General features: G+C 57.0%; 1 protein-coding gene across 1 annotated transcript in view; it reads right to left on the bottom strand.

Moving 5' to 3' along the window:
- Positions 1 to 27668, bottom strand: part of ITPK1 (inositol-tetrakisphosphate 1-kinase) — a gene marked incomplete at its 5' end in the record, with an annotated part of 134137 nt that overhangs the window by 80220 nt on the left and 26249 nt on the right. The window contains one exon of the mRNA XM_084241053.1: positions 18457 to 18481. Coding sequence (XP_084097179.1) covers positions 18457 to 18481 — 25 coding nt within the window. The remainder of the gene's footprint in view (positions 1 to 18456; positions 18482 to 27668) is intronic.

Here is a 27668-nt window from a genome sequence, read left to right as displayed (position 1 = left end):
AAGGGAGGGGATGAGAGGCTCTGAACAGGCCTCAGGGCAAACACACAATACATGCAGGTGGTATAAGCTGGCTGGTGCCAGTCTGCGTTTGCTACTAGAAACATCCATTCAGACAATGGATGTTCTCATCTCCTGCCAGCACCACCTCTCTAGCTTGGAGGCCAGAGAGAGAGAATGGAGCCCACGAGGGCAGCCTGCACCTCCATGCCCACATTCCCGAGACAAACTGGACACCCCTTTATGCATGAACGTTCCCAGAGTCTGTTCAGTCAGACCCAGGCCAGCAGCTGCAGCGCAGGGGGAGTCCGGTCCCTTGAAGGGCAAGAAGGGCATCCCTGGGGCTGCAGGCTTCCTGCCAGCGGGGTTCTCGGGGAGACTGTGTCCCCCATGGTGAGAGGGCGCAGGATGAGGTGAGGGACACCCACGTCCCAACAGGTACTGCCACTTGAGAACCAGTGTTCCAGAAAGAACCCACATATTACCAAAAACATGCCTTCCGTGGCTTTTTGTCTCTTGTTTGTCTTATAAGCCTTTATTGCAGAATACCATCTGACTGGAAAACACCTGCATGTCATTACGTGTCCAGCTTGATGAATAGTCACAAATTGACCCTCAAGGTCCAGAGTGAGAGGAGAACACCTGCAGGATCCCCACAGTTCCCTGTGTGCCCTACAAGTAGTACTGTTACAGGGCAGGGAGAGGGGCACCCCAGAACCCCCAAACTTGCCAATTCTAAATAGGTTCTACCATCCTCCACAGGAAGACAAAACATACTCTTGTGCCTCAGACCTTCAATGGAAAGGAACTTTAGTACAATTAGTGTGCAATACAGAAAAGGGGAAGAATGGAGTTCCCAAGTCAAGCACCCAGGGTTGCCCATCCCACCGTGGGCAAAGGTCCAGCCAAACAGAGCTGGCCCAAAGCAGGGCCACTGAGCCCTGGAAGTCTGCCACTGGTCTAAGGCCCCTCCTGGGGGGACCCAGAGGAAAGGAGCAGAAGGGGGCACGGCTTGTCTGGGACAGAAGGAGCAAAATCAAAATGAAGATCAACGCTCCCCACGGGCCTCCCACCCACACGTTTCAACCAGTCCAAGGCCAAGAAGCAAGCGCAGCTTCCTCACGTGTCTCTGCTCCACGGGCCTCCTCCAGGCCGCCTTCTGGCTCCATCCTGCATCCTTCCTTCTCAGTCTCCTCCCCAGCTTCTCCTCCTCCCTGCTCAGCTCCCCCCTCCCTGGGGTGAGGTAGGGAACCTAGAACCTCCCCTTCCTCTGGGGAACACCCTGTTCCCCAAAAGCACCATGACCCACAGAGCAGGGCTGTGCGTGAAAGAACTTAGCATGAACGAACAGTGCGGGAGGTGCCGTCCAGGGTCGGCTTCTCTGGCTGGACGCTGCATTTACAGAGACTCATCTCCCCGTGGCCCAATTCTTGTCGCTGTACAGGACTCCGCTGTGCAAATACAACACAACTCACACGGTCTCTCCCAGGAGCTGGGTGCTGGCGTCGTCTCCACTTTGAGGCCAGCAAGAATGACGGTGCTATGGACAGGCGATTCCCAGCTTTGGGTGCGGGTGAGCCCTCCTCTTAGGTGCATCCCCAGGAGTGGAACTGGGGGGCCAAAGGGCAGGCATACGCTTTAACTAAACCACGTTCCTCTGGGCTCTGTCCTGAGGACAACCAAAGTTTCATGGCATCCAAGAAAGGTGACCAGGTAGCAGTGTGATGGACACAGGTGAAGGCACCTGCCTTCTTGCTGAACTTCAGCCCCAACCCGGCAGGTCTGGGCCAGTGTGTGCAGCTAGAGCTGGTTATTAGACCACACTCAAGCAGCAAGGGCTCGTGGGAGCAGAAGTAGGAGATGGGGGCAGCACACGCCCCAAGGAAACAGGAACCAACGAGTTGAGTGAGACGGGGGAGAGAATCCCAAGTCATAACAGCTCACGTGACTGAGACCAGCCCTCAGTGCAGCAGCCACAGCTCTACAAACCACCAGACCATTCCAGAACCTTCCACACTACCTCGGAGCAGGGCCTCTCCTCCAGAGCCTCAGACACCAGGGTTGCCATGGCAACAGCCCACAAACATGGGAGCCAGGCCTCAGTGCCATAAACAACCCTGACAGATTCAATAAATATAAATGTAGTACAGCAATTTGTGGGGAATTTATGAGAAATTAAAAATTGAACTTGGACAATAAACAACTCATTTCAGAATTTGCCCCACTTAAAGTTAAATAAACCACATGGGAGCATTTTTTGAGCATGATGTTACAAGGCTAAAAATCAGGTCTTGCCAGAAATGCTTCCCGAGGCCCAAAGCTGGGTGCTGCTTCGGAGAGGACATCCACACATCTGCTCACCTCACAGGGCGCGCGGCAGTTTACAAAGCGCCTGTGCCTGCCCTGACCCACCTGGGCCTCCCAAATGCTGCCTGGGAGACAGTGGGGCAAGTATGAATAACACCGGCACTATGAAGAGCCTGAAGCATGGTGACTGGCCCAAGGTCACACAGGTGGTCAAGGTCAGATACGGGAAGCAAACCCATGTCGACTAAAACCACTGCGCACACAGGCAGCCACATGTGCTTCTGCTGCACACACAAAACCGCTTCCACGTGAGGCCTGAGGTGAGGAGCTGGCTGAATTTGAATTCTCTAGATACCTGCCCCACTTAAAAAGCATCAAAGGGGCTACTTCAAAAGGCTCTTTCTCTCTCCTCCCACTCCCCCCCCCCCATCACACACACACACACACACACACACCCCCACCCAAGGGTACAGGAGGGCTCAGATCCCGGACTCTGCAGTATGAACATGGCCTCTCACCAGGCTGTCTCTTCAAGATGAAAAGCTGGGAGAGCACAAGGGGAGCTGGAAAGGGCTGGGGTCCCCCCCCCTCCGCTTTCTGAAGTCAGAGACTTATAGGAGGGGAGAGTGAAGTGGGGCCCCAGAGAGTTCGTCAGGGCTGTCAGCCCGTCTCATGGAGAAGGAACCAGCACCAGCCCTGGCTCCTTAGCCAGGTTCCTGCTGTCAGGCCTGGACTCGGCACCCGCCCCCTCCCCCACGAGCGCCACTCGGCTCAGAAAGGCTTGCCGGTGCCAGCCTGGCCCGGTGGGGTCCTGTGTTTAGCACCTCCTGAGGGGCTGTGAGCAGGTGGGACAGTTTCACCATCATCTCAGCGTCGTCTGGGGATGCAGGGCCACTGCTGGGGACCTGGGTGAACGGCCAGTGACCAAGGTTTAAAGGGTCCTGAGTGTGTCAGCTCCCCACAGGATCCAGCACAAGCAACCAGATGACAGAAAATGGCCCTGAGGGGCAATGGTCACGAGTTCCTGGGAGGCCGAGATGGGAAGGCCAGGGCTGCAGGCCACGCTGGAGTCTGAGCAGTCAGAGACCACCTGAGCCCCCCAACCGCCCAGTGACGGTGCCTCAGGGGCCACAGGACAATCGCTGCTCGGCTCTGAGTATAACAGGGTCACAAGCGGGTGCTTTGTGCACAGGTATGTGCCCCCTGCCGACCTGCACCCACTCTCCATCTTGCTGAGCCTGGAGCCCTCACCTCTGAGGACCGCATCACTCATTCTCAGGCTTCCAGCTGTACTGGCCCACAGGGGCACTGCAGGGAACCGGGGGTGGGGGCATTTATCCACCCGCCCCCCTCAAATACATGGCGCCTTGGGCAGGGGCTGCAGCCTCGTCACGCCAGCCCAGGAACAGGGGCAGCTCTGTGGCAGCCCCTCCAGCAGCACAAGGACCTCTCCAGCCTCAGCTAGCACTTCGCCCCGCCCACACCTCTGCGAGCAGTCCCACATCAAAGTCACCTCACCAGAGCCATCTTGGGAGGGGTGGGGGGCCCTGCTTCCGCCAGGGTGAGATGAAGAGGGACAGGTCTAGGTCAGCAGACATTACAGGGTCAGCATGCAGGCGCAGAGCCTCCACGCAGCGCAGGCAGGGCATGGACAGCATCACAGGGAGGGCGAGCCGCAACAGGCAGGCATCAGCAGTGGGGACAGCGGACCGAGCTTGGAAATGGGGGTGGCCCATGCAAAGTATTAGGGGCTGGGTTGGTTAAAGTCTCCGAAAATTCTGGAAGCACAGTGGGCTTATAGGAAACCAGGGAGACCCAGTCAGCACTGGGGCATGAATGAGGAGGTGGCTGGAGTGCAGAGTCCATGCTGTGGGGGTCAAGCCCATTTGGCCTCAAAGACCATGACGTCGGTGCCTGCAGGCTCTGTGACATTAGAGATGTCACCTGAGCAAGGAATTGGCTCAAAGCCATGTGGTGACACCCACACAGGCTGCACCCAACTCCCCGTCCACAAAAAAGAATCTGACATGATCTTCCCCTGAACGCAAACTGGAAGCTGAAAGACAAGGATGGATCCTAACCCAGCACCTCCAGCCCGGTGCACGGAATGGGGAGGATTCGGGACCCGCTTTGCTCTGGTGCTGTCTCACTCGAATCAGCCTAGGAGGGAAGCCACACGTGACAAGCCCCTGAGCTCTCCAACTCCCCAGTGTCTCGACAACCCCTCAGCCAGCAAGCCACAGGTATGTGCACAGAGGACAAAGCACCAAGACAGGAGCGCCTTGGAGTGGGGGGCAGGGCCAGGAGGCAGACTGAGTGTCGGGAGAGCAGCACGGGGAAGGAGATCAACCGCCTCCCCTGCAGGCCAGGCCTCTGGCCCTGTTCCTGGGTAGGGGACACAGTAGAGGCAAATGTCCACGGGCAGGGCTGCAGCAAAACCCTGAGCCCCAGCCCCCACAGGCAGAGAGACGGGTCTGGCACATGCGTGAGAAAGAAAGGAGGGGAGAGGACACAAGAGACAGACACGCGTGAGGACTGATGCATTCAAAGGTCCGGAAGGACAAGCTCCCAAACGACGGTCCCTCCCCACAATTCCCTGATGTCCTTCATAAACTGCAAAGCTATGATTTAGTTTTTGTGCAGTCCTAAGGCATGGTCACAGCCTGGCCCCAGCAACAGCAGAAGCTCATCACAACACTGTTCTAAAGCGACAATCCAGAACCTGCGCCGACACCCCGAGGAAAACAGAACCCCCTGGGCTGTGGGCCAGCCCGGGGCGGCCGTCACGGGCACCGCCGGAGCAGAGCTGGGATGGACGGGAGACCCGGGTGCGTCAAGTGTCTGTGGGGAGCAGCTATAGAAGGGTCACGACTCTGTTTACAATGTGTAAATACAAGTTCCACGGAGAAGAAAACACTCAAAGCACGTTCGGGAAGTGGCTGCTGGCTCTCTGGCCTGCGGGAAACACAATTTGCTGCTACTGCAGCTAGGAGCCTCTCCTGGGCCTTCCTGAAAGACTCCCAAGTCTCTTCCTGAAAGACTCTCCAAGCCATCGGTGAACCCCCGCACTGAGGTGGCCTCTGACAGGCGGCCCTGGGCCCACACAAGGTCCTGGGCGGCTGTCTGAGGCAGTAAAATGGGTCAGCGAATGGCCTGGCTGGAGGGTCCCTGGGTCGTGCCAGGGACAGGCCAGCTCTGGGTCAAGGCCCAGGCCTGGCCGTATCACACGCCGTGTGTTTCATCTCCCCAGGACACTCCGGCTGGGCAGGGCCCTGGTCCCCACACAAGACAAATGATGGCAAACTAAAGAGGCTGAGGCCCCACAGCTGGCCTGGGCCACATCCAGAATAGTCAGTCAACAGACAGTTTTATCAAGCCCTGGGCTTAAGAGAGGGCTGGCCCTCGAATTTATCAAGCTCGATAAATGTGTGTCCCCACACCCCCCTCCACCCTGCGTATGCTCCCCCCTCCCTGCACCCAGCTCTCCCTCCCGCCGCCCCAGTCCACACTCCGAGCCCATTAGCTCAGTCCCAAAGGCATCCTTTCCCATCCAGGCTTTTGATGGACCTGTCAAAACACTGTAAATAACTATTTCCATTTGGCAGGGCCTGCAACAAAAATATCGTCTAGGCAGGGAGAAGGAGGTGGGCAAGAGCCAGGACAGCGACACCCCTCCTGCCCAGGGACCCGCGACCCCACAGGCCCCCACCCACGGGAAACAGGGGAGGCCAAGTGGAGGCCAGCATGCTGCCCAATGAGACAAAAGCCACTAGGAGCAAAAGCCACTGAGACCTCCGTGTCCCCCACCCCTGAAAGCCTGGACTCAGCCTTATCACGGCTCCCTTTAAGGGGGCGTCTCACCTGTTCAGCCTCATCACCTACATCAATCTGTCAGGATCTGGTAGTTGAGCTTCAGAGAGATTTTGCCACCTGTCTGGAGCTGCACAGCTACAAAGGGGGAGAGCTGGAACCAGGCTGGGTCACTGGACTCTCTGCTCCTGGCCAGCCTCCTAGAACCAGGCGGGACAGGCCCTGGCCTGGTCCACCACACACCCCTGCAGCCTGATCCCCACTCTGCTGCCCACTCACTGGTGGCACAGGGCACCGCCAGACACCGCTCTGAACCTCAGGGCTCTCATCTGGTGAGTGCGGGCGCTAACACTGGCACCAGCAACACAGGGCACAAGCAGGAGCCCCACTGTTGTCACCTGGGCTGGTTCACAGACACCAACGCATGTGGAGTCAGTGTGGGGGGAGCTCTGCGCTCTTACCAAGTGATTACTGCCCAGACACCTTCTTTTCGAACCTGGGTGCCATAAATGTTCCCCCAAGACCCCTGATTAAAGCCTCCTCCCCCAGTCCCACTGGACTGCTGAGTGCCTCCCAAGTGGCTTCCATGGAAGTGATGACTGAGCCCCGCTCCACCGCCAAGTTCCCGGAACACAGCGAGCCAGGATGGCCTTATAGGGTATGGTCTAAGGCCATTATTACAAGTTCAATAGAGAACTACCCAGACTGACAGTCACGCTGGAAAGCGGGCCTGCAGAGAGGGCACCGGGGCAGTCAGACCCTGAAAGGGCTGCCCCCGCCTGCTGGCATAGGACTAGGACGACAGAATAAGGTGGGGGAGCGAGTTGCACTGGTTCCCAGGGCAGTTCTCAAGGTGGGGAAGGGAGGGGTGTTGCTGAAGGGGAGAGAGACCGAGCCAAGTCACGGCTCTTGATTCACAGAACTTTGGAAAAAGCCACAACCCTCAGCTGTGCACCCTCAGCAACCCTCAGGAGGCCCCGGGGCCTCCCCCAGCCAGGGATGAGCTAGCACAGCTAGTAGGCCCAGGTGGAGAGGCTCCCTGGTCTGCCAGCTGCAGGAAGGCTTTGAGGAGCTGGTGGCCACGAGACAGTCTGGTGGACGGATGCCTGTCTACCTGATGGCACAGGAGGGGAGGCGGGGGCGGCTGAGCACGTGGAGGGGGGACTCCGCACCAGGAACCTGGAGGGGCACTCCAGGGCATGGCACAGGTTGGCATCCCTGGAGGAACAGGTCTTCAGCCTGGACCCTGGGAGCTGCAGCCGCGATGTGACGGACAGGAGGCAGGACTTGTCTGACTGGGCAGCTGGGCTGCAGAGGGGCCCGGCAGGAGAGACTCAAGCACAGGGCAGGGACCACAGGGAAGAGCTGGCCTCAGACCTGGGGAAGAACCAGCCTGGGAGGGAGGTTAAGAGATAAACCTCGAGCCAGGCCGGAACGCCAGCTCCACCTCCTGCTAACTGACAACTGGAGTGAATGGCCTCTGACTCAGTTTCCTCACCTGTAAAACGGGGATAACAGAAGTGGAATTTATTAAATAGAGTCAATAGTAGTACTTGTCCAGATCAGCGGAGGATGAAACTAGTTACCACACAGGAGCGCTGAAGGGAGTTCCCAAACACAGCAGGGCCGTGTTCACATTTGCTCTGACCACCCCAGCTCCCTGTTACAATGGCCACTGGAGAAGGCAATGCAAACAATGTGAACCCCATTGATTCACACAAGGCCCCGGTTTCTAACAGTCATGAGAGGCCCAGAGGCCCGCAGGAAGACAGCAGGGTGCACGGGCCTTCGAGGGTGCCTTTCACTCACCTCCTGGAGGCAGGAAACTACTGCAGTGCAGGGGGGGGCGGACCAGGAGGCCCAGCACCTGGCAGCCCCCAGCCCCTTCCGAATGGCCCCACCCACGTTAAGAACAAAGCTAGTCCTTAATTTTCAGAAACACATACTGACGTATTTGCAGGTGAATTGACAGAATGTTGAGACTGGCCTCAAAACCACCCGGTGGGGAACAAGGATGTCCAGTAACAGCACTGGCCGAGCCGGCACCCGTGGAGCCGAGAGAAAGGGGCGCAGGGACGCTGACACCCTGCTAATCTCCGTGCATCCCGTGACTCTTCATACGGGAAGCTGCAGAGTGATAACAAGCCCTCCAGAGCCCAAGTGCTTGGTTCCCACTCTGGCCTCTCCACTCACTCCCAGCACAGGGTGAGCCATTATAGCTGAGCAGCACTGTGGGAGCCTCACAGAGGTGTCAGCTGTGCTTGCACGGCCCTGGATCCTCAAACCCCACTCTAGCACAGACCCGGCCAGGGGACGCGGCAGGAAGCCACACCGAGCCAAGGGCCTGCGACACGCCCACACACGCACCAGGGCAGGAGCACAGGGACACTGCATGGTCTCGATGCCTTAGCCTCGCAACGTCACTTCTGAAAGTCAATGCAAAGAGAGAGCCTGAGATGTGGACAAGACCACAGCCGGGCCTCCCCGGTGGCGCAGCGGTTGAGCGCCGGGTTGCGAAGCTGCCCGCAGCATCTGCGGTGCCTGTTCGATCCCCGGCTGCTCCCCGGCCATCGCAGGAGGGTCCCACATGGCGCGCAGACCTCTCCTGCCGCCCGCTGCTCCCCTCAGCAGTGTGCTTCGGTCCTTCTGCCTGCTCTGCTTCCCGCTCTGGCTCTGGTCAATTCTCTCACCCTCCCGCGCTTCTGACTGTACCCAGTGCTTGTATCAATCAATCAATAAATAAATCTTTAAAAAAAAAAAAAGACCACAGCCCACGGGCCCATGACAGCAGGTTTGTAAGGGCAAACCGGAAACATCCTAGGACCTGAGAATCCAGAGCTGGAAAATGGCTCCGGACACTGGGACATGTGGACAGGGGTAAAGTGACACAGCCGCCAACACGGTCATTTCCAAGGTGATCGTGCCGCGTGAGCAAATGCTCTTCCCTCCTCCAAAGGCAGGGGCGACACCCTGCGCACAGACAAGGCCACTTGAGGTTGTTAACCCTAAAGGGAGACGGCGTCGTTCCCACCAAGGCCGAACTGACCCGGCAGCCCCGGGCAGCAGAGGCAGAGGCTCCGGGGGTCTTTATTGTGGCAAACAAAATGTGAAAACACACACACACACCAGAAAAAAAAAGCCCAGCCTGGATTTGCACAATATGTAGCCAACAGCGTATTTTGGGTAAAGATGGAAGAAAACGACTAGAGGAAAACATACCTCCAAGAATTGTTTTAATGACTCTCTCTGGGTTTTCATCTTTACGCCTTTCTTTCCCAAGATTTCATCAACGAGCACAGAGTATTTAATGAGGAAAGAATAACCAAGAGGGTTTTTAATGAGCACAGACCCTGGTGCCTGCCCTGTCCTGCCCTGCCCTGCCCGGAACAGCTCAGTCCTCAGCTCGCCCACCCAGCATGCACGGCCCATGGGGCCAGGCCCCACTCCCCCCGAGACCAGAAGTTCTGGCCCAGGAGGACAGGTCAGGAGCTCCAGCCTGGCAGGAGGCGTCTGCTGGGGGAGCAGGGCAGGTGCTGGAGCAAGGTGACACGTGAGCAGGTCTAACAGCACAAGCAGAAGTATGGGGGAGGGGGTACCAGCTTCTCACTCAGCCAAACGATTCAGGGCCCCACAGTCTGTGAGACTGAGCTCAGGGCCACGCCTATCTCCATTCCTGCTTTTCCGTGCGGGCTGTGCCTTCAGCTGGGCTCAGGATGTGGCCCAGGGCCTTCGTACGCATTCACTGTCCCACCTGGAGTCTCAGCTCCAGTGATGATGCCCCCCACACCCTCCAGCTCAAACAAGCACCAACTATTTGCACCAGAGCTTCTGCAACTGTCACGTGCACCCTAATTAAGCAACTCAGGCCTGGGCACCCTATCCAGCTTCCAAGTGATGGCAACTGTGAAGGCCCTGGTGGCGGCTGGTGGACCACACTGAGTAACAACCTCCTGGACAGCTGTACCCCAGAATAATAGCCTCCCCAAACTGGAGGCTACTTTCTAGCAGAATCAGCTTCTGGCTGTTTCAAATGCTCTTTGCATCCCCTCCTACTTCTCCAGGTCCTCCCTCCCACCCTTGTCTTTGCTTCTACGTGAAGAGCTTACTCATTACACTCCCGTGAGGACACCAAAATCTAAAAACCAACCAAGGGTGGAGAGGGCCTGGGAGATGCACCCCTACTCAGTATGGGATGGTTCTCGATGTCTGGGCTCTGCAAGGACATGCATGGGCACCCTGAGCAGGGCACCATGGAGTGCGGGACCCTGGAGCGGGGGTCCCTGGGGTGGGGTGCCCTGGAGCGGGAGACCCTGGGACAGGGGACCGTGTAGTGGGGTACCCTGGGGGTAAAGACCCTAGAGCGGAGTGCCTTGGAGTAGGGGACCCTGGGAAGGGGTGCCTTAGAGTGGAGTACCCTGGAGCCAGGGACCCTGGAGCAGGGAACCCTGGGGCAGAGGACCCTGGAGTGGGGGACACTGAGGCAGAGGACCCTGGAGCTCTTTGTTTTCAGGACTTGCTCAAGCTGCCTCGCACGTAAGGCCAGCACAGCGCCGAGAACCACAGCCCTCTGCGGCCACATGGGGCTGCGCTGCCACCGGAGACAGTTTCTATTTCTAACGACAAGCCTAAAAAGCTCAAGAATAAAAATAAGACTGACAGCACCGAGGTGATCCAGCGCGCATCGGCGGCGCACGGCCCGTGAGTGCTTTCCCACGCTGTCCTCCAAAAGGCGACCTTTTTTAATGGCAACTTGAAAAAACTTGGTACGAGTAGACCCCAATGTGTGGGGTCTCCCCACCCACGTAGCATTATTGTAAAAAAATACGACGGTGATCGTGCTTGCAGGGCACGTGGGAATTTCTCGGTTTATTAAATATCCACCCGAAGGTTGAAGAATGAAAGCAATTTTCAGTGTTTTGAAAGAAATACAAGTATCTGCATTTCAAAAATCAGTCCCTAGAAAAGGAATTTTACTAAAATCCACAACAGTTACAAACCCAAAAGATTCACCGTGAGGGGTGGGGAGACCCTCTCCTCGCCTGCCCCCGTGTCCGTCCCTGCCCGCTCGAAGCGACACCTCATAATAGGACGGGGGGTCAATGCCCGGCCCTGGGCATCGATCCGGTGCCTCAGGTCCGGTGTGGAGCCTGCACTTTAAAGATGAGGAAAGTGGGCCTCCCTAGTGGCGCAGCAGTAGAGCGCTGGGCTGCGAAGCTCTGCAGCGCCGGTTCAATCCCCGGCCACCGGCGAGGGTCCCACATGGCGCGCAGACCTTTCCTGCCACCCGCTGCTCCCCTCAGCAGTGTACTTTGGTCCTTCTGCCTGTTCTGCTCCCCGCTCTGGCTCTGTACCCAGTGCTTGTATAAATGAATAAATAAATCTTTTAAAAAAAAAAAAAAAAAAGATGAGTTAAGTGACACAACAGCCCGGGAAAAGGCTCACAGAACTCAAACCTCGGTCTCTGGGCTCCACAGGGAGGTTGAATTCGGCTTAGAGCGCTCGCCCATAAACGGACCCAAGTGACCCCGTGAAAGGTTCCGCGCTGTGCCAGCTTCCGACCCCCGTGCCTCCTGCCCTGGAAGTGCCGGTGGCCTCAGAAAGCCCTGTCCGTGAGGAGGGGCTGGGCGGCGGCCGTGGCTCTTCCAGCGGCAAGGACGTCAGGCCCCCAGAAGCACCAGGGCAACCTGGCCCCAGAGCCCCTAAACTAGCTCCAGAGCCCGACAGAGGGAGCAGCTGGAAAAAGAATGCTCAGAGGAGTTCAGCCCTACCTGGGCCCCAAATCCCTGGAAACACAATCCAGCAAGGGCACTGAGATCTGCCAGTTGGGCCGCTCTGGAGTGTGGGCGCCCAGGGAACCCAGCTGGGGATTAATCATTTGACACCTTTAACTGCACACTTTTAACAATTTTTGAACCATGTGAAAATATTGCCTAAATAACAAATACATTTTTCAGAGTTGAGTGGAGAATTCTGCGTCTGTAATCCTTGGAGAAACGCATACCACTCGTCACACAGCTCCCTCTGGCTCTAAGTGGGGGAACCGGCTGCTGGACTTACCTTACTGACATTCAACACACCTGCTGAACCAGCGCCCCCCAGCCCAGCTTCACCTGCAGCCCTGGGCCTGGCCAGAAATAAGAAGAAGCCTGGGAACTGAGCCCCCATTTTCCTCACCCCCATATCCACCAGGTTCTGCTCTCTGTCTCCAGTAGTGGATGCACCAGCGCCATCACCCCTCCCCGGCCTCCCACCAGAAGACCCAGCCCTTCACCCTCTGGCCCCCCCACACCCCTTCCTAGGGGATCTTCCCCAAGGTCTCCAACTGGTGCACCTACACATGCCCCTCCACAGAGAAGTGCTGCAATGCCCTCTGACCCAGCACCCCACCAGCAGCTCACCTGGGCCTCATGGCCAAGGCCTCAGCACTTCCAAACCACCCCAAGTCAACCTGTCTATCCCAGTCTCTGGGCCCCCGGCACAGGGTGTTCCCGCCTGCACGGACTTTCTCATGCCTCCCCGCACAAACCACACCCAGGCCTGATGTACTCTGGACCAAGAGGCATCAGCCTCCCTGTAAGGCCTTCCCTACCCTTGCTGCCCCGTGTCCTCGCAGACCCTTACAGCACAGACAAGCCCTCCAGCCCAAACGCTCGCCCATGCGCTCCGGGAAGCCATCCCGGGGGCGCCCACAAATGCCCCACACATCCATCCACCAGGGCATGTGGCCCGCCCTGCCCATCTGCCTCTCTCAGTCTTTGCTCTTCCGCTTGATGGTCCACCCCCAACCTCCTTCCCTGAATGGTTTGTTCAGAAAGGGAGGAAACACCGAGGCAAAGAACTCCCACATCTCAAACAACAACTCTGGAGAAGCTCCGAGGGAAGGCTGCAGCCCGCCTCTCACGCCTTTGTAAACTGGGGGGCTTATTTCCTTCCTCGCCTGCTGGAGATACTGTGGCTGAGCCAGAGACGGGGTTTTAGAATATCTGACTTCTCAGGGAATTTGGAAGGAGGACAGTGAATCTATAACTGGCAACTACTTCTCACACTTACAGCTTGCGCGTTTGCATTTTTAAATAAAACTTCTCCCCCCTCTCCTGCTAACAGTCATTTCCTCCTTCTGGGCTTTGCAAATAACTGGTGAAAGACGACCCCCAGAGGAGCGGGCCAGGGACTGGGGTGCAGAACATGTTTTCCTGGGGATGCAGGGCTGGACGTGGCACCTCTTCCACCAAATTCAAGACCGCCCTAAAAGGGGGAGTCCAGGAGGGAGGAAACTGCATGGTCTTCCTTCCCCACAAACCAGGTCAGAGTGGACCATGCTTCCTGGGTCCCCTGCCTGACCCTCAGCAGAGCCCCAGGCCCACCCCCAAAGCCCCTAGGCCACAGATGACCCCAGTGGCTAAGGAATGTCCTCTTCCAACAAAGGCTCAGTGGGGGAAGGGGCAGTGGCGCTGGGCCACATGCAACACTCAGCCATTTTTTTTTTTTTTAGATTTATTTATTTACTCCTAGAAGAACTGGGGTGTTGGGGGGTGTGAGAGGATTCACCACGGAGTGGGGAACAGAACAGACAGATCCACTGAATACACTGCTGAGGGGAGCAGCGGGGAGACAGGAGGGGTCTGCTGCGCCATGCCCCCTGGCCGGGGATGGAACTGGGGCCATAGTGGTGATGGCGCTGAGGCTTAATCCCTAGGCCACCGGGGAGGCCCAACACTTGGTCACTTTAGCACCTGCTGTTTCAAGGGCAGGAGTAGGAGGGCAGAAGGTGTGGGGTCAAGCCCGGGTTGGGAATATGGGCTGGGACCACCTCTCAGCCAGGCTCGGTCAGGTGGACGAAGGTCATTATCACAGCCAGGCTTACTGCCCTCCTCCAGGAAGCCTTCCTGCCTTGCCAGGATGGGGAAGGACAATCCTCCAGGCCTAGGCCAGTCACCTTCACCCACACTGGCCTCTGGTCCAAATTACAGACTTAAAATGGCTGAAGGGACTTGACCTCGGGTCACATGAGGCTCCAGCACCTGCCTCCTGGTATGCAGCAGGCACCACCCAGAGACGTCTGCTGGCTTCTGCTGCGGCTAGGACAGTCCAATCTTCCTAAAGCACCCCAAACCCCCTCTGTGAGGAGGAACCTTCGCCATGATGGTTGAGTAAGGACAAATGTTATCACCTGAGATGGGGGAGCGAGGTAGGGCCTGTGCACCCAGTGTCCTCACTGCAGCACAGAGGAGGAAACTGACACCTGAGCACCATCACCAGTGACAGACACCGGGGGAGGGGTTGCCCTGCTGTGCTCTTCTCTTGCCCTCTAGCCTGGGCCCCAGCACTTACAGAAGCCCCGAAGGACCAGAAGCCCACACTACTCCTGGCATCAGGCTCATCTGGGGCTTCTCACACCAGGGGCAGCAAGGGGCACATTTTCCTTATTATCAATCATGGTTTGGCCTAAATCCAGACTAAGGGAGACCAGTCGGCCCGCAGACGAGCCCACCACCCAGGCCCCAGAGGCTCAGCACCAGGGGAGTCCAGCCACTGTCCCTCTTAAGGCTATACCTTCCTCAGAGCCTGAACCCGAGAAGTAAATGGGGTAATGTTCTCCAGCAGTGGCCTTCAAACCAAACCCCCTAAGATAAATGTTTAAAACTACATATCTCTTTGCACATTTCCAAGCTGACACTAAAATTTCTCATCATAAGTTTAAATACTTGTAGAGGATGTAATTTCCAACATATTGTAAATATTAACATTTCAAAATAAAACTGTTAAACTGTTTTTCTTTTAAATGGATCCAATGGAATCTAAATACCATAGCAATTTGAGATCCACCATCATCCATCTAAAAATTACATAATCAAAGTCCTCTTAAACAGTTGGAAATTGAGCAGAGCTCCCTGTGCCTCCTTGAACTCCAATTTTCAATCCATATCCCTCAGGGAGGGTCCCACCATCCCAGAGCAGTTTATGTCTGAAAGCCTTTTCTGGATAATTCCACTGTGCTACTAGACCAAAAAAATACCTTTTAAATTTTTATTTTTTTGTCACGTGGCCGTAACATTCTAAGTGTCAAACATTTTCTTCAGGACCAAATTATCATTACAATTATTAGTAGTACATAATTGATTAATGACAGAAACAAGTTACAAATGTGATGCGTATAATAAGCATAAAAAAAAAGCCTTATTGGAAACACATTTCAGAAGAACTGATAGGAATTTCTCTCAATGATTTCGTGTCTCCAAAGATGACCATTATCTACTGCCAGAATAGGGCACAGTTTATTATGTACGCTTTCACCACTTTTCAATTGTTACTGATATAAGATCAGAAATCACTTTGTCAAATTAAAAAAAAAGGACTGGGAAGCGCTGCTGTAGGAGATTCTCTGAATTCCTTGAGAATTCCATGCCAAGAATTACAGTAATAGACTATCAAACATCATCGTAATGTTCCATCGGCTGATTACTGAAATCAGTTTCTCTTTCAATTTTGCTGCAAGTAAAGAACTGGAAATAGCTTGCTTGCCCCGGTTCACGCTGGCTCGCTTTGTGGCACTCAGTGGGCTTCATGCCCCAGGCACACACCAGGTTCAGCTCTGCCAGGTGATAACCAGCTTCCGGTAGATAATCAGCTTCCTGTGTGCCATGCACCGTGCCAACGATCCCATTTTCAGGTGGGAAGAAGGAAGCAGAGTGGTTAGGAAACTTGCCAGGGGTCACACAGCCAGAAACACAAACCCAGGTGCTGTGCCTCACGTTGCGTGGCTGCCTTTGGGGAGCTGGGAGGAGGCCCACACGAGGGGGTGGGACACTTCTTTCCACGCTCCTTCCCAAGCACATCAGCTGCGGGAACCAGCACAGAGAAAGCTGAGAATCTGCAAAATTCACCTTCTTCTACATGCGCCTACCCCCACCTTAGAGACTTACACACAAACACTTCTTTCAAATAAATGGCACCGAGCCGGTACACCTTAATACCCAATAAATGTTAAGCAGTCGTCACTGTTGTCGTTAAACAGCAGGAAAAGAAGCAACTCCCATGTCCTTGACCAGGACAAACACTGCAGGGTTTTACCAGCCGTTTAGTCTTGGTGCCTACCCCGAGGTCCCAATATCCCTCGTGTAGACACACCCAACGCCCAGGTGATGATGAGTGGATAGGCACCTACAACACGGAGCAGCCTGTTAACATGCAAGAGACCCCGAGAGCAGAAACACCACAAGGACTCCAACCCCAGCTCTCCCACTTAGCAGCAGGTTCCCCAAGAGAAGTTCCAGCATCCTGCACCTGTGTGTCCTCATCCTTCAACTGGACATGGAAACATCATCCATGGCACCAAGTGGCCACACCTGAAATGCAGGCCGGTGGCCCCTTATCCGTCCCCTCCAGTCACTGACATCCTGTCCCCAGCATCCTGCAACCACCAGCCTGGGGGCTCCACACATAGAGACCCAGTTGATTTTGAAAACCAGCCCAGGGCTTGGCTTCTGGTTTTTGCAAAGGCCCTCTCTCTCCATCTTGAAATTTCAACTTCTGCAAATAACTCGGGGATGCCAGGAGGTGGTGAGCAGAGGGACATCGACATGGGTTTTATTTTTAGATGCCGGTATGAAAAGCATCAGTTTGGCTTCACTCTGGTCCCCAGCCACCACCTCCTGCCTCAAATCGTCACCAAAATGAGCAGCAGACATTGAGGAAGATTTCATAACTCTGTGCCTGGCGTGATCTACATACACCGAGGGTTCCAGTCTCCACTCCACCCACAGATTAAGTGGATTACAGGGCTTAGCCTAAATCTTCCCAAGAAGACACGTAGTGTCAACACACTGCCCCTCCAGGTGATCTCTCAAATTCAGCAGCTCCAAGGCCCCTCCTTCCCCTCCCATGGTGCAAATGGCTTCCCACTCTTCACAGTCCCAGGTCTTAGGTTCATAGGCGGCAAGTACTGGGGGCACTTATTTCATTTTAGGCAGTGTGTTTATTGGTGAGCGCATGGATTCACTTCCTGAAAAATGGCTCCCAAAAGAAATGTTCTGTGGACCCTAACATCAGGGAGCACCTGGCCCTTCACACAGCAAACTTCTCCTACAGCTCCAACTACAGGTCTGGGCCTCAGTGATGGATACAGCTGCATCTGCATAAGGTCCAGGGACTTCCAAGGTGACCACTGATGAGGACCAGGAGACAAAAGCATCCTAGAGCAGGGTGGTCTTAGACACCTGGCCCCAGAACAACAAGCATACACTGCACCACCTCCGCCCACTGCTGCACCCATGGCAGGCATTATCAATCAATCCCTGTGCTCACCCATTCAGATTTTGAATCCTCCAGTCACTTACCAATCAGAAATGCCCCCTAAGCACACTTCTTAGGCCCTCATGAGTCCCCATATTCCCCTTCTGATGGACAGAGAAATTAAAGCCCACAGATCATGCAACTTTGCCCAACCAAGATGAGCTTGGATGAAAAATCCACCACTGATGAGAGGCTTCCATAAACTATCTCCTCCCGCAAAATAAACCTCAGCCTCCGCATGACGAGTTCAACCCTCAAGCAACCAGGAGGGAGGACAGAAGGAAGAATTCTGCAGGCCTCCATCAAAGCTGCCAACCTCAGCCAAGCTGCTGTCGGAGTCTGTACATCTAACTACTTCAGGGCCACAGAGCCCTGACATCCTTCCTTCTCCCTCCATCCACCCTCCCCTCCTTCACCAGTCACTGAGCACCTGACATAAGCCAGGGTGAGGCAACTTGAGGGCCAGGGGCCCCCCACCTACTCAGCCACCCTGCAGGAGCCAGAGGCCATAGGGGAGATCAGGTGCAGCCAACTGACAGCAGAAAGAGTACAGGAGGAAAGGGACACACCCTGACTCATGGGGGCGGGGAAGGCGTGAGGGGCAGAGGTGGTCTCGAGAGATGACAGCACATCAGCTGTATCACGAGAATGGTCGGAGACAGCAGACTCATGCTGGGGGGAATGAAGAGCCAACGCAGGGACCCTGGGGGGCTGGAGCTCCCTCAGGGGAGTCTGAGGACAGGGACCCACAAACTGGTGGGTGGCATCCAGGACCACAGACATCTGGCTGGGTGGTTGTGCCCCTCACCCTACCCACCTCTCAGGTGACCAGCAACTTCCACCAACAAAGCCACAGCCACCCGACAAACCCAAGAAACCACCACCCTGACCCGCGTCCTACCAGGCAGAAATTACACCACATCCACAGGGGAGAAGGTAAGAATGTGATGCAGGTGAAGCGAAGGCCAGGGAGCACCCTTGCTTCACCTGCATCACCTGGGGGGCCAGGTCCCTCTACTAAGCAACCGGAAGGGCGCAGTGGGTACTCACCTGCACGACTTCTATTCCTCGCTTCCTGTGGAGAAAAGCAAAGAAAACAAAGGTTAATCACACAGGCAGGAATCGTCCTTCCAGAATAATCACTACAGCCAGCTAAAGGTGTGGCTGTGAGGACAACTGATGGCTACACCTCTCCCCTCGAGTTGTGGCCCCCCAAACGGTCTGGTTTATGAACTCCTAAACCACTGGTAAGAGGGCTGGTTCCCCAGAGGGAACTCTAGAGGGACCCCAATTTTGCCTGCTTCCTCCCAGTCAGCTGTCCCTATTCCAATCCAGGGTCAGGGCTTCATGGGCACAGCTCCAGCCTGGACACCCTCCCCACCCCATTATTCCCCACCCACAGCCTACAATCCCTCCTTCAACTCAACCAGCTCCCATGGCTCCCCTGTCCTCCACAATAAGTCTAGAGCCTTGGCCTGGTCTCCCAGGCCTGCCTCAGTCCACTTCCCCCCGACCCATCCATGCCCCCATGTGAGGAGGCCACAGTCTCCCTGGCCCCAAACCCTTCCGTCCTGCTCTAGCTGCTTGTCCAATCCTTGGCCACCTCTGACCCCTATGGACATACCGCCCACCCTCTGACCCTGGTCCATCCATCACCTCCCTCACCAGCGGCCCCGCCCAAGCCCAGACCCCGCCACCTCCACCTCTCTCCCCACACATGGCACAAAGGCTCCCTGCTGACAGCCCCCTGAAGTCCCCCTACTCCCCAGTACCTTACTACAGGTGGTTACAAGCACACGGGGCACACAGGCCCACATGTTCCATGCAGCCTCCAGGCTCAGACGCTTCCCAGGGAGCCCCCGTCCCCCCAGCCTACAGGATGCCTCCACTCTCCGCCCGTGGGCCAGTGTCCAGAGCACTGACGGGTGTCACCACAGCGAGGGCCCAGGAAGGGCGCACACGCAGGTCCTTGCAGACCGTGAATTTTCCTGGGAAGTGGGGCTGGGCCTCCCACCGACAGGCAGAGGCGGCCGTGACCAGAAAAGGCCAGGAGTTGGAGTGACAGGCCCCAAGCGCCTTCCTTGGAGAGCGTCTGTGGCAGATTCAGTGGCCGTGTGCCCCTTGCCTGCTACGGTGCCCGCCGGGTGCCCAGACGCTCCACAGCGCATATCCGTCCTCACTTAGCCGGGTCCCTGCACCAGGCCGGCCCACCTGGGCTCAGGACACAGCAGAAACAACAGCCGAGGTCGGCCCTCCAGGGGCTCTGGGTCTGAGGCAGGAGCCGGCTGGAAGTCGCCGGGAGGCCTCCGGGTAACACTGAGCAGGCGCTGCCTCCTCACGCGGCACAGCTGAGGGGACACCTCCCAACACTTACACCCATCGATCCTTAGCTCGATCAACAAGTGCTCCCAGCTGAGCAGAACCTCGACAGGAAACCACAACAAGAGACAGGGAGATGGAGGCCAAAGAGAACTGAGCAGCCCACGCTGTGGGATATCCAGGCCCCGGGCCCGCAACACAACCTGAGGCCCCGGGAACCCAATTTGAAAACTACAGGGCTTGATGCTCTTGGGGTCCCCCCTGTCGCTGAGCTTCTTTGAGGTTCTGGAAGGAACGTCAGCCAGTATCCACCTTGCTCCATGATTTCATGGGGAGAGGACTGGACACACAACTGGACCCAACAGCACAGCCCTGGGCCACAGAGCCCACAGCAGAGGGCACCCACCCTGCTCAAAGCCCTGGCCCATAGGCGCCTGGCGCAGAACCTGCCCAAGGTCGCCCAGCAGGCGGCACGGTCTCCAGGTCAGGCTGAGCGAATCTGCTCCCCCTGCCCCTGCTCCTGCCTCTTAGGCAGCTGAGGGAGAAGCCCCACAGGGCCCCAGGCCCCAAGCCTGTGGAGCACATGGCGGGAGAGACAGCCGGCCGCCGCTGACGGGGACACGGGGGTGTGTGATCTGCACCAGGTGCAGAGGCTTCCGCCTGGGGTGCGGCGCGGGGTCTCCCTCTGACTTAATCCTCTCGGCATCCAGATTATCCGGCCGGGCCCTCAGTGCCTAATGCAGCCGCTGCGGTCACGTCCGACCTGTCCACAGTTCACAGCCTCCAGGCCAGCCCTTCACCCTCCCCCCGCCCAGTCCTGAAAACAAACAGGTCTCTAACTTCAAAAACAGATGGAACATGCAAAACAAAAGGAAAAAAAGTCATCTTGAGCCCAGACAGGCTGAAAATCATGAGTGGGGTCGGCTCCCAGGAGCCAGCCAGTCTCTCCGCGGCTCAGAGCTCCAAGAGCAGGACAACCGGCCACTCTCGGAGAGCGGTCAGGCCGCACACCGGGCACCGCACAGATGCCCTGGACAAGGGGGCGATGCCGCGCTGAGTGCTCCCTGATCCCCACGAGGGAGGCTGGTCATCGCCCTTGACTCAGATGGGCAGTCCAGGTGGACAGCTGCGGGAGGCGTGGACGCCGGCTGGGCCGCTCTGCCCGCCTCCCGGCGGCTGCACAGCTGGCCGGGGGCACTGCGAGGCGTGAGCCTGGTCTCTGCTCTAGGGCCCCGGTGTGAGGGGGAGACCAGGAGGAGGGAGGCCGAAAAACTTATTCCCTGCGGGGGCAGAATCCCACACACACCACCGCAGCTGCTCAGGAAAACAAGATGTAATCCTGTCGGGGCTCTGGAGCGTCTGCAGGACAAAGGACTGACAGCCTTCATTTTCCAAGCAGCAGGCTCCTGAAATCCGGCCATAACCAGAAAGTTCAGAAATTGAAGCTTGACACCCAGGGAAAGGGGGGGGGACAGAAGGGAAGGGGACCCGGGGAGCCAGTTGTGATGTGGCTCACTGCGCCCCTGCAGCCCAGCTTCACCATCCCACGCCACAGACACGCTCACATCACGTGCAAAGTGGTTCAGGCGATGGAAGCTAAAGCCACACCGGCAGGGAGAGCAAGATCCTGGCAGCCAGGGGCGGCGCGGGGCTGGGGGAGGAGCGCGGCAGACAAGAACGAGGACCCACCCCACGCTCCCGCCATCAGGCGGTGCCTCCCGGACGCTGGTCCTCGAAAACGCAAGCAGAAAGCCCTGCGTGCTGCGCGCGGTTACTTGGGCTAAGAGCAAGCTCCAGAGCGAGAATGTGCGCTTGTGCAGACACGGAGCGAATCTGAAAGTGCATCTGGTCCCGGGCAGGGGCGGCAGGGGGCGGGAGGAAGAGCCGACTTCCTGCTCGCGGCCTGAGCTCACGCCGTTCTCAAATCCTGTGCCTCCAGCTCAGCTCAGCAGCTCGAGCACCGTGCCGTTTAATTCTTTTTTAAAATAATAGTTCCCAGTGTTCCCAGCACCTGGCATAAAGTAGATGCCTGATAAGGACATGACTTAATCATCCATCGACGCATTGAAGCACGGTGTTCAGAAGTTATCTGGAAAAGCTTCCAAGTTCTGTGCAAAGAGGAGCTGAAATAACACCCGTCCTGGGCCGTCAGACTGGCCCGTGTCAGAGGACTGAGTTCACCCTCTGAGCCCGTGCACCTGCGGGGGTACCTGAGGATGAGCTGTGGGAACACACCGCTGTGTGTACTGCAGCGGCGGCAGCAAAAGGTCATGTGGCTTTGCCCTTTACACTTTCTAGGCTTTCTACAACAAGCAGCGATGTTGCTCCCAAAATGAGAGAAAATGGAATCCAAAAAGTTAAATAATTAAAGAATTTTATCAAAAACCTGCACCTGGGGGATGCATGCTGCAGGGTGAACAGGGGGGCCAGGCCAGGCCCTTCCTGGGGGAACAGTCAGCAGCATAAAGAGCCAGAAAATTCAGAGGACAGGTTTGTGTCTGTGCAGCCAGAGTCTCCAAAAGGAGGCCACGCGTGGAGAAAGGCCAGGCAGCGCCCAGGAAGGGCAGGCTCTTTAGCCAGAGGCCAAGGTTCCAACCCAGCAGCCTAAAGCCCGTCCTCTCTGGACTTTTAAGTTGTGGGTTTTCTTAAGCCTGTTTACACCTGGTTCCTGAAAAGAGTGAATCCTGCTTGATCCAGGAGGTGCTCAGTGACCCCTTCCCGAAGATGGCCAAACCACCCTGGGCGACTAGACGCAGAGAGGGAAGGACAAAGGAGTTCAATGATGAGGCTCAAAGGCAGAAGGAGAAAAGCATCGCATGTGCCGGGAAAGCAGGGGGGAGCGTGTGTGAGCCCACACCACTGCGAGGCCGCATAAGCCCGGGGACGTGGCGTCAGGAAGGTTACACGGGACATCTGTGGGGACAACCCCTGCGGAGCAGCAGGACGGCCTCGCAGCAGAGCAGGGCCTGTGAGCCCAGCTTTCACTTCTGCTAAGCCAGCATGACCTGTCTGGCCCACGCACACCTTTCAGGGCCAAGAGTGAGGCCCCAGGGCTGCCAGCAAGCGAAGCACACGAAACGGGAAACCAGCAGGGGAGGCCGCAGGTGCCCGCTGATGGACAGGGAATCCAAGGCGCAGTGACAGCTGGAGAATCCCAGGCTGGGGAAAAGCAGAGCAGCAACCAAACAGTGAAGTTTGTACAAAAAGGGGCCCTTGAGGTTAAGAACTGCTTTCCCGCAACATGCAAGGCCAGGCGCATCCCACCCAGGCACAGCGGGGTGCTGGCCACAGCACGAGAGCCCCCCAAAAAGGGAGCCTGCGGGCTGACCCAGCATCAGAGAGGAGGCCAGGCCTCCACGGAACAATGTCACAGCAGTGAGAATCCACCCGGAAAGGCAGGCTCCCTCCCTCCAAGGGGCGAGGAGAAAGAGGCTGCACCTGCACCCAGAGCTAAAAGCCACTTAGAGAGGGAAGCGTGTAATTATGCAAGTGGGAGCCAGGCACGTCCTCAAGCCATTTGTAGCAGTTTGCTAATTGCCAGATTTGAGGAGTCCCGAATAATGAGTCCCAGCAGCACCCACAAGACTTGCAGGAACCTCCTAAGCCCTCGTGGACCAGCAGAGGACAGGCCCGGGAATGTCTCCCAAGGGCTCCGGTTCCCTGCGCAGGCCACTGGGCCTCTGTAGGGTAAGGAAAAATGTCAGGCTTTTCTGCCCTCCTGCCATCAGGATGGATGATGGATCCTTGCGGTCCTGAACGCATGCCTGATGGCGGGCACCTGGAGTAGGGTGTGGGCGTAGGTAGATGGGATTCACCTGGGCTGAGACTGGGCTTTTTTAAGGGCGGCGTCACAGGGACGCTAGTAGAAGCCGAGAAGCCGAAAGAGAAGCCGCGAGAAGGCCGGAGAGCCTAGAGTGAAGACTTGCTGGGGGCTGGAAGGCCTGCCAGCTGTGTACCTGCTGGAAGGCCTGCCAGCTGTGTACCCAATAAAAGACCTGCAAAAAAACCACTGAGGACTCTGACTCCTCCTTTACCCGGTCTGCATGGGATCCTAGAAAACCTGCTCAGTGGCCGTTCCTGTCCCTACAGCCTCCTCTCCCCAGTGCGTGCTGAGTCCCCGGTTCCGCCCCCTCATCACCACCCTCCCCTTGCCCCAGGCCGGGTCCTGAGGAGAAGTGTACTCAGCTCCCACCCTCCCTGTAGCCTCCAGCCCCAGCACTGAGACAGACACGGACGCCCTCGGGCTCCATGTTGCTGACCCCTACGTGGAGAAGCGCTCTGCGGAGATGAGGGGACATTAACAGTGACCAGCAGTACGGGAAGTTCTTTCCTGGACAACCCTTGGCCCCACCCCAGGTGAAGCAAATCGCTTTGGTTGATGAAACGGGCACAGATGTGACCCCTGTCACATCCAAAAAGCATTCCACCGCCAGAGTCAGGCCTCCCCGATCTCACAGAGGCCCCCAAAATCCACCCACGCCCACTCCTGGAAAGAAAACAGATGGGGTGGCAGCGAAGCCAGCCTGGGGCCACAGAGAAACCTACAGGAGGCCCTTCAGCGGTGGGTCTCAAGCAGGGGCCGCCTGCCTGCAGGGGACTCTCAGCAACACCTGAAACATTCTGCTGGTTACCACGGGGGCAAGGGCTGCTGGCACGCAGCGGCCAGAGGCCCTGCACTGCACCAGACAGCCCCTAAAATGAAACTACTGGGCCTACACTGTCCACAGTGCAGAGGCTGACGCATGCCAGATGTGGAGGGCCACCCTGAGCCACAGCTGGGAGGACCGGGCCTGGAGAGCGGCCTGGGGCCAGGGTGGACTCTGAGTGAACCAGAGTAAATTCATCGTCGCAAGCCTCTCCGGTTTGTTAGCACAGCCTAACCCTGCCTAGCCTGAGTGATACACTCCTTGGGAGTCAGGATTTGCACCCTCTGTCTACACTGCAAAGCCTCAGCGCAATCCCTGGCATGCGGCGGTCGGAGGTCCAGCACACGGGCATCGAGGGTAAGGTGCGCCAGTCCCTCCTCTCCGCACAACCTCCCAGCAGGGACCCGCACTCCCATAACGCCCAGGTCGATGATCACTGTCCTCCCTGCTAGAACGCCTTGCTGCCTCGCAAACACCTGCTCACCCACCCAGCTCCCACAGGGAGGTGGCTCTTTAGCTGTGCGGGCACCTGACACTTCAGGCTGCTCCACCTGGTCCCAGATGCCCTCCGCTGGCCTATTCACCCACCACCGGGCAGGGCAGGGGTGCCCTGCAAGCCTTCCCGAATGAGGGTCCCGGTCCCCGGTGCCAGGCTTCTGGCCGCTCCTACCTGTCGGCCTCCTCGGTGGCCCGGTTCACTGGCCGATGGTTTCATATTTGGATTTCCCTCCTTCTAACAGTGCCAAAAACTGAAATGACCCGATACAAAGACAATAGATGAACAGAATTTTAAAGTCAAGACGAGTTTTTGGACTGTCTGGGCAGCTCTGGGGAAGAACCAGATGATCTGGAAGCAGCCGGTGGGGGTATGTCCTTTCCTGACTGGGCCGTCACCAGCTCCCTGAGCTGAAGACCTTCGCCCACACCAGGCTCCTCCATCTGGGAGGCGGGTGGGCCACAGGGTCCCCGCCGGCCGCCGCAGCAGCGTGAGTCAGCGTGTTCACTCAGACCTTGAACGGGCCCTGGACACGGCTCTTCCTCAGGAACCCAGGATGTGGGCGAGAGGCAGAGTCCGTGAGTCACCTTCCCGGCAGCTCCTGGAGGACAGCGCCGCCACACCGCCGGGGCTGACAGGTCTTTGTGACTAGGAGCCTTACGAACATGGCCTGCAACTTCCAGGGTGGGGAAACTGAGGCAGATTACCCAAGGCTGTGTTCTGCTGCCTCCAAAGTGTCACCAATTCAGACTATGAAAGTCTATTCCCTTGATGGCACTTGACACACCTCCACTTTTAATATAAAAATTCTCTACTTGAAATTCTGCACATGGACTACTCCCTTGCAGGTGCTGTAATTTTTCTTCCCGCGAATGGGGGATGGGCCCCAAACTGCATGGAATATGGAGGTGGGGGTGCTGCTGGGCACGGGCACGGGAGGCACACAGGGGCTGCAGGAAGGGTTGGTTCCAGCATCCAGTTCCTCCCCTCCTCCCCACACCCGGGCATCAGTCCGCCAGCCCTGGGGCTAGTGAACGTTCCCTTCACAGCAGTTTCTTACACCCGAGAATGCCAAGTCACCACATCAGCCTAATGAGCAAGGTAAGCTGTGGCAGGAAAGGAGACAGGAAGCCCTGCGCTAACACTTCCTTCCCCTGGACCCACTGGGGGAGGGAGAGATCTACCCAAGAAGCTCTGGATTTTTTTTTTTTTTTTTTTTTGCACCTATCTTCAAGGTACCACACGATCTTAAAATAGCTGCCCGAGTGTATGCCCTGGGCCTGGGTTGTAGGATGCTGACATGCTTTTAAAGGCTGCTTTCCAGGGTAGCCTAAACACCTCTGCCTTGATGCTGCTGCTAACACTCCCTCCTAGTCTGAGGACTGGATTCTTCAAGTTCCTGCAGGTTAGAGAGCCTCTGCCTGCTGCGGGCCTCCAGGACCCTCCAACCACAGGAGCCATCAAACCTCTGGGGACAGAGGCACACCCCACTGTAAGCTCTGTCCAGAGGGGCTGAGGCCCGAGGGAGAAACTCAGGGAACCTGTATGTGCACCACAGGGTCCTCTGACTACAGCACACTTTTGGGGTGTGCTAGGGCCCAGGAAGGTTACAGAAGTCTGCTGTTTGAGCTGAGCCCTGGGGTGACCGGGAGGGAGGCTGCCAGGGTCTGCAGGAGGAGGCCTGACAGGCCTAGGGCACTGGAGTTGGCTGGGTGGTTCTGCCACAAGCACAGGGCTGCAGTCTCATGACCCCTGCCCCCAAGCTTGGGCCCTCTGCCATGCACAGGATGGCCAGTGGGAAGCCAGGCCAAGGAGTCAAGCCACAGCCTTTGTCCACTGTTCTGAGATTACGTGCAGGGAGTCTGAGTTTGGCGCTGCCCTTGACCCAGCCCCAGCCCTATCAGGCCCAGGGACAGGGGTGTGGATGAACACTGTATTCACATCCTATCACTTCTGTAACAAACCACCACAGCCACGGTGGCTGAAGACAAAACCAACGTATCTTCTCAGAGCCCCAGAGGTCAGAGTCTGAAGTGCGTCAGCAGGACCACGTTGCTCGAGGGACAGCTCCTACCTTTGCCTTTTCCGGTCCTAGAGGCTGCCCACAGGCCTTGACTTGTGGCCACCTCTGCTTCCGCTGCACACCTCCCTCTTCCACTGACCCTCTGGCCTCTCCTTCCAGGGGCCTCGTGACGCCCTTGGGCCTAGCCAGGTGGCCAAGGATAGTCTCCCATCTCAAGCCAGGTGGTCAAGGATAGTCTCTCATCTCAAACTGTTAACTTAAATCACACCTGCCAAGTTCCTCTTGCTGCGCAGGCACCATATTTACAGATTCTGAGACACGAGGTGGGATGTCATCGTGTGTACCCCAACTGCAAGGCTCTTCTAGCTCCGCCATTCCACAAATTTTGGATGCTCTTCAAAAAATGTCCATGTGCAGGCTGGGGACAGGTGGGGATCCATCTAGGGTTCTTGAGGGGCTCACAGTCAACTGTAAGCCCAGAAGCCTGACACATGAAGGCCACTGGGGCCCCCCTCCGCCCCCACTAAAGGCCAGAGGTGTCAGGGCCTGGCCCCAGCCCCAGGTGCACTGAGGACCCAAGTCTCGAACCAGGCAGTAACTTTACCCCGACACCCCCAAATTTCGAGAAAGATTCCAAAGTCCTGGGCATACCCCACAAGTGACAGGACACACCAGTAATTCTGGGAGCCCTGCTCCCTACTCAGGCCTGTTCTCCCCAAGCAGGCAGGGTGGGGCGGGGTGGGGGCAGAGGGCCTCTGAGTGTGCACTTGGCTGCTCA

This window comes from Talpa europaea (assembly GCF_964194135.1).
Source record: "Talpa europaea genome assembly, chromosome: 8".
Lineage (NCBI taxonomy): Eukaryota > Metazoa > Chordata > Mammalia > Eulipotyphla > Talpidae > Talpa > Talpa europaea.
Note: the sequence above shows the minus strand (reverse complement) of the source record. Positions and strands in the feature narration are given on the sequence as shown.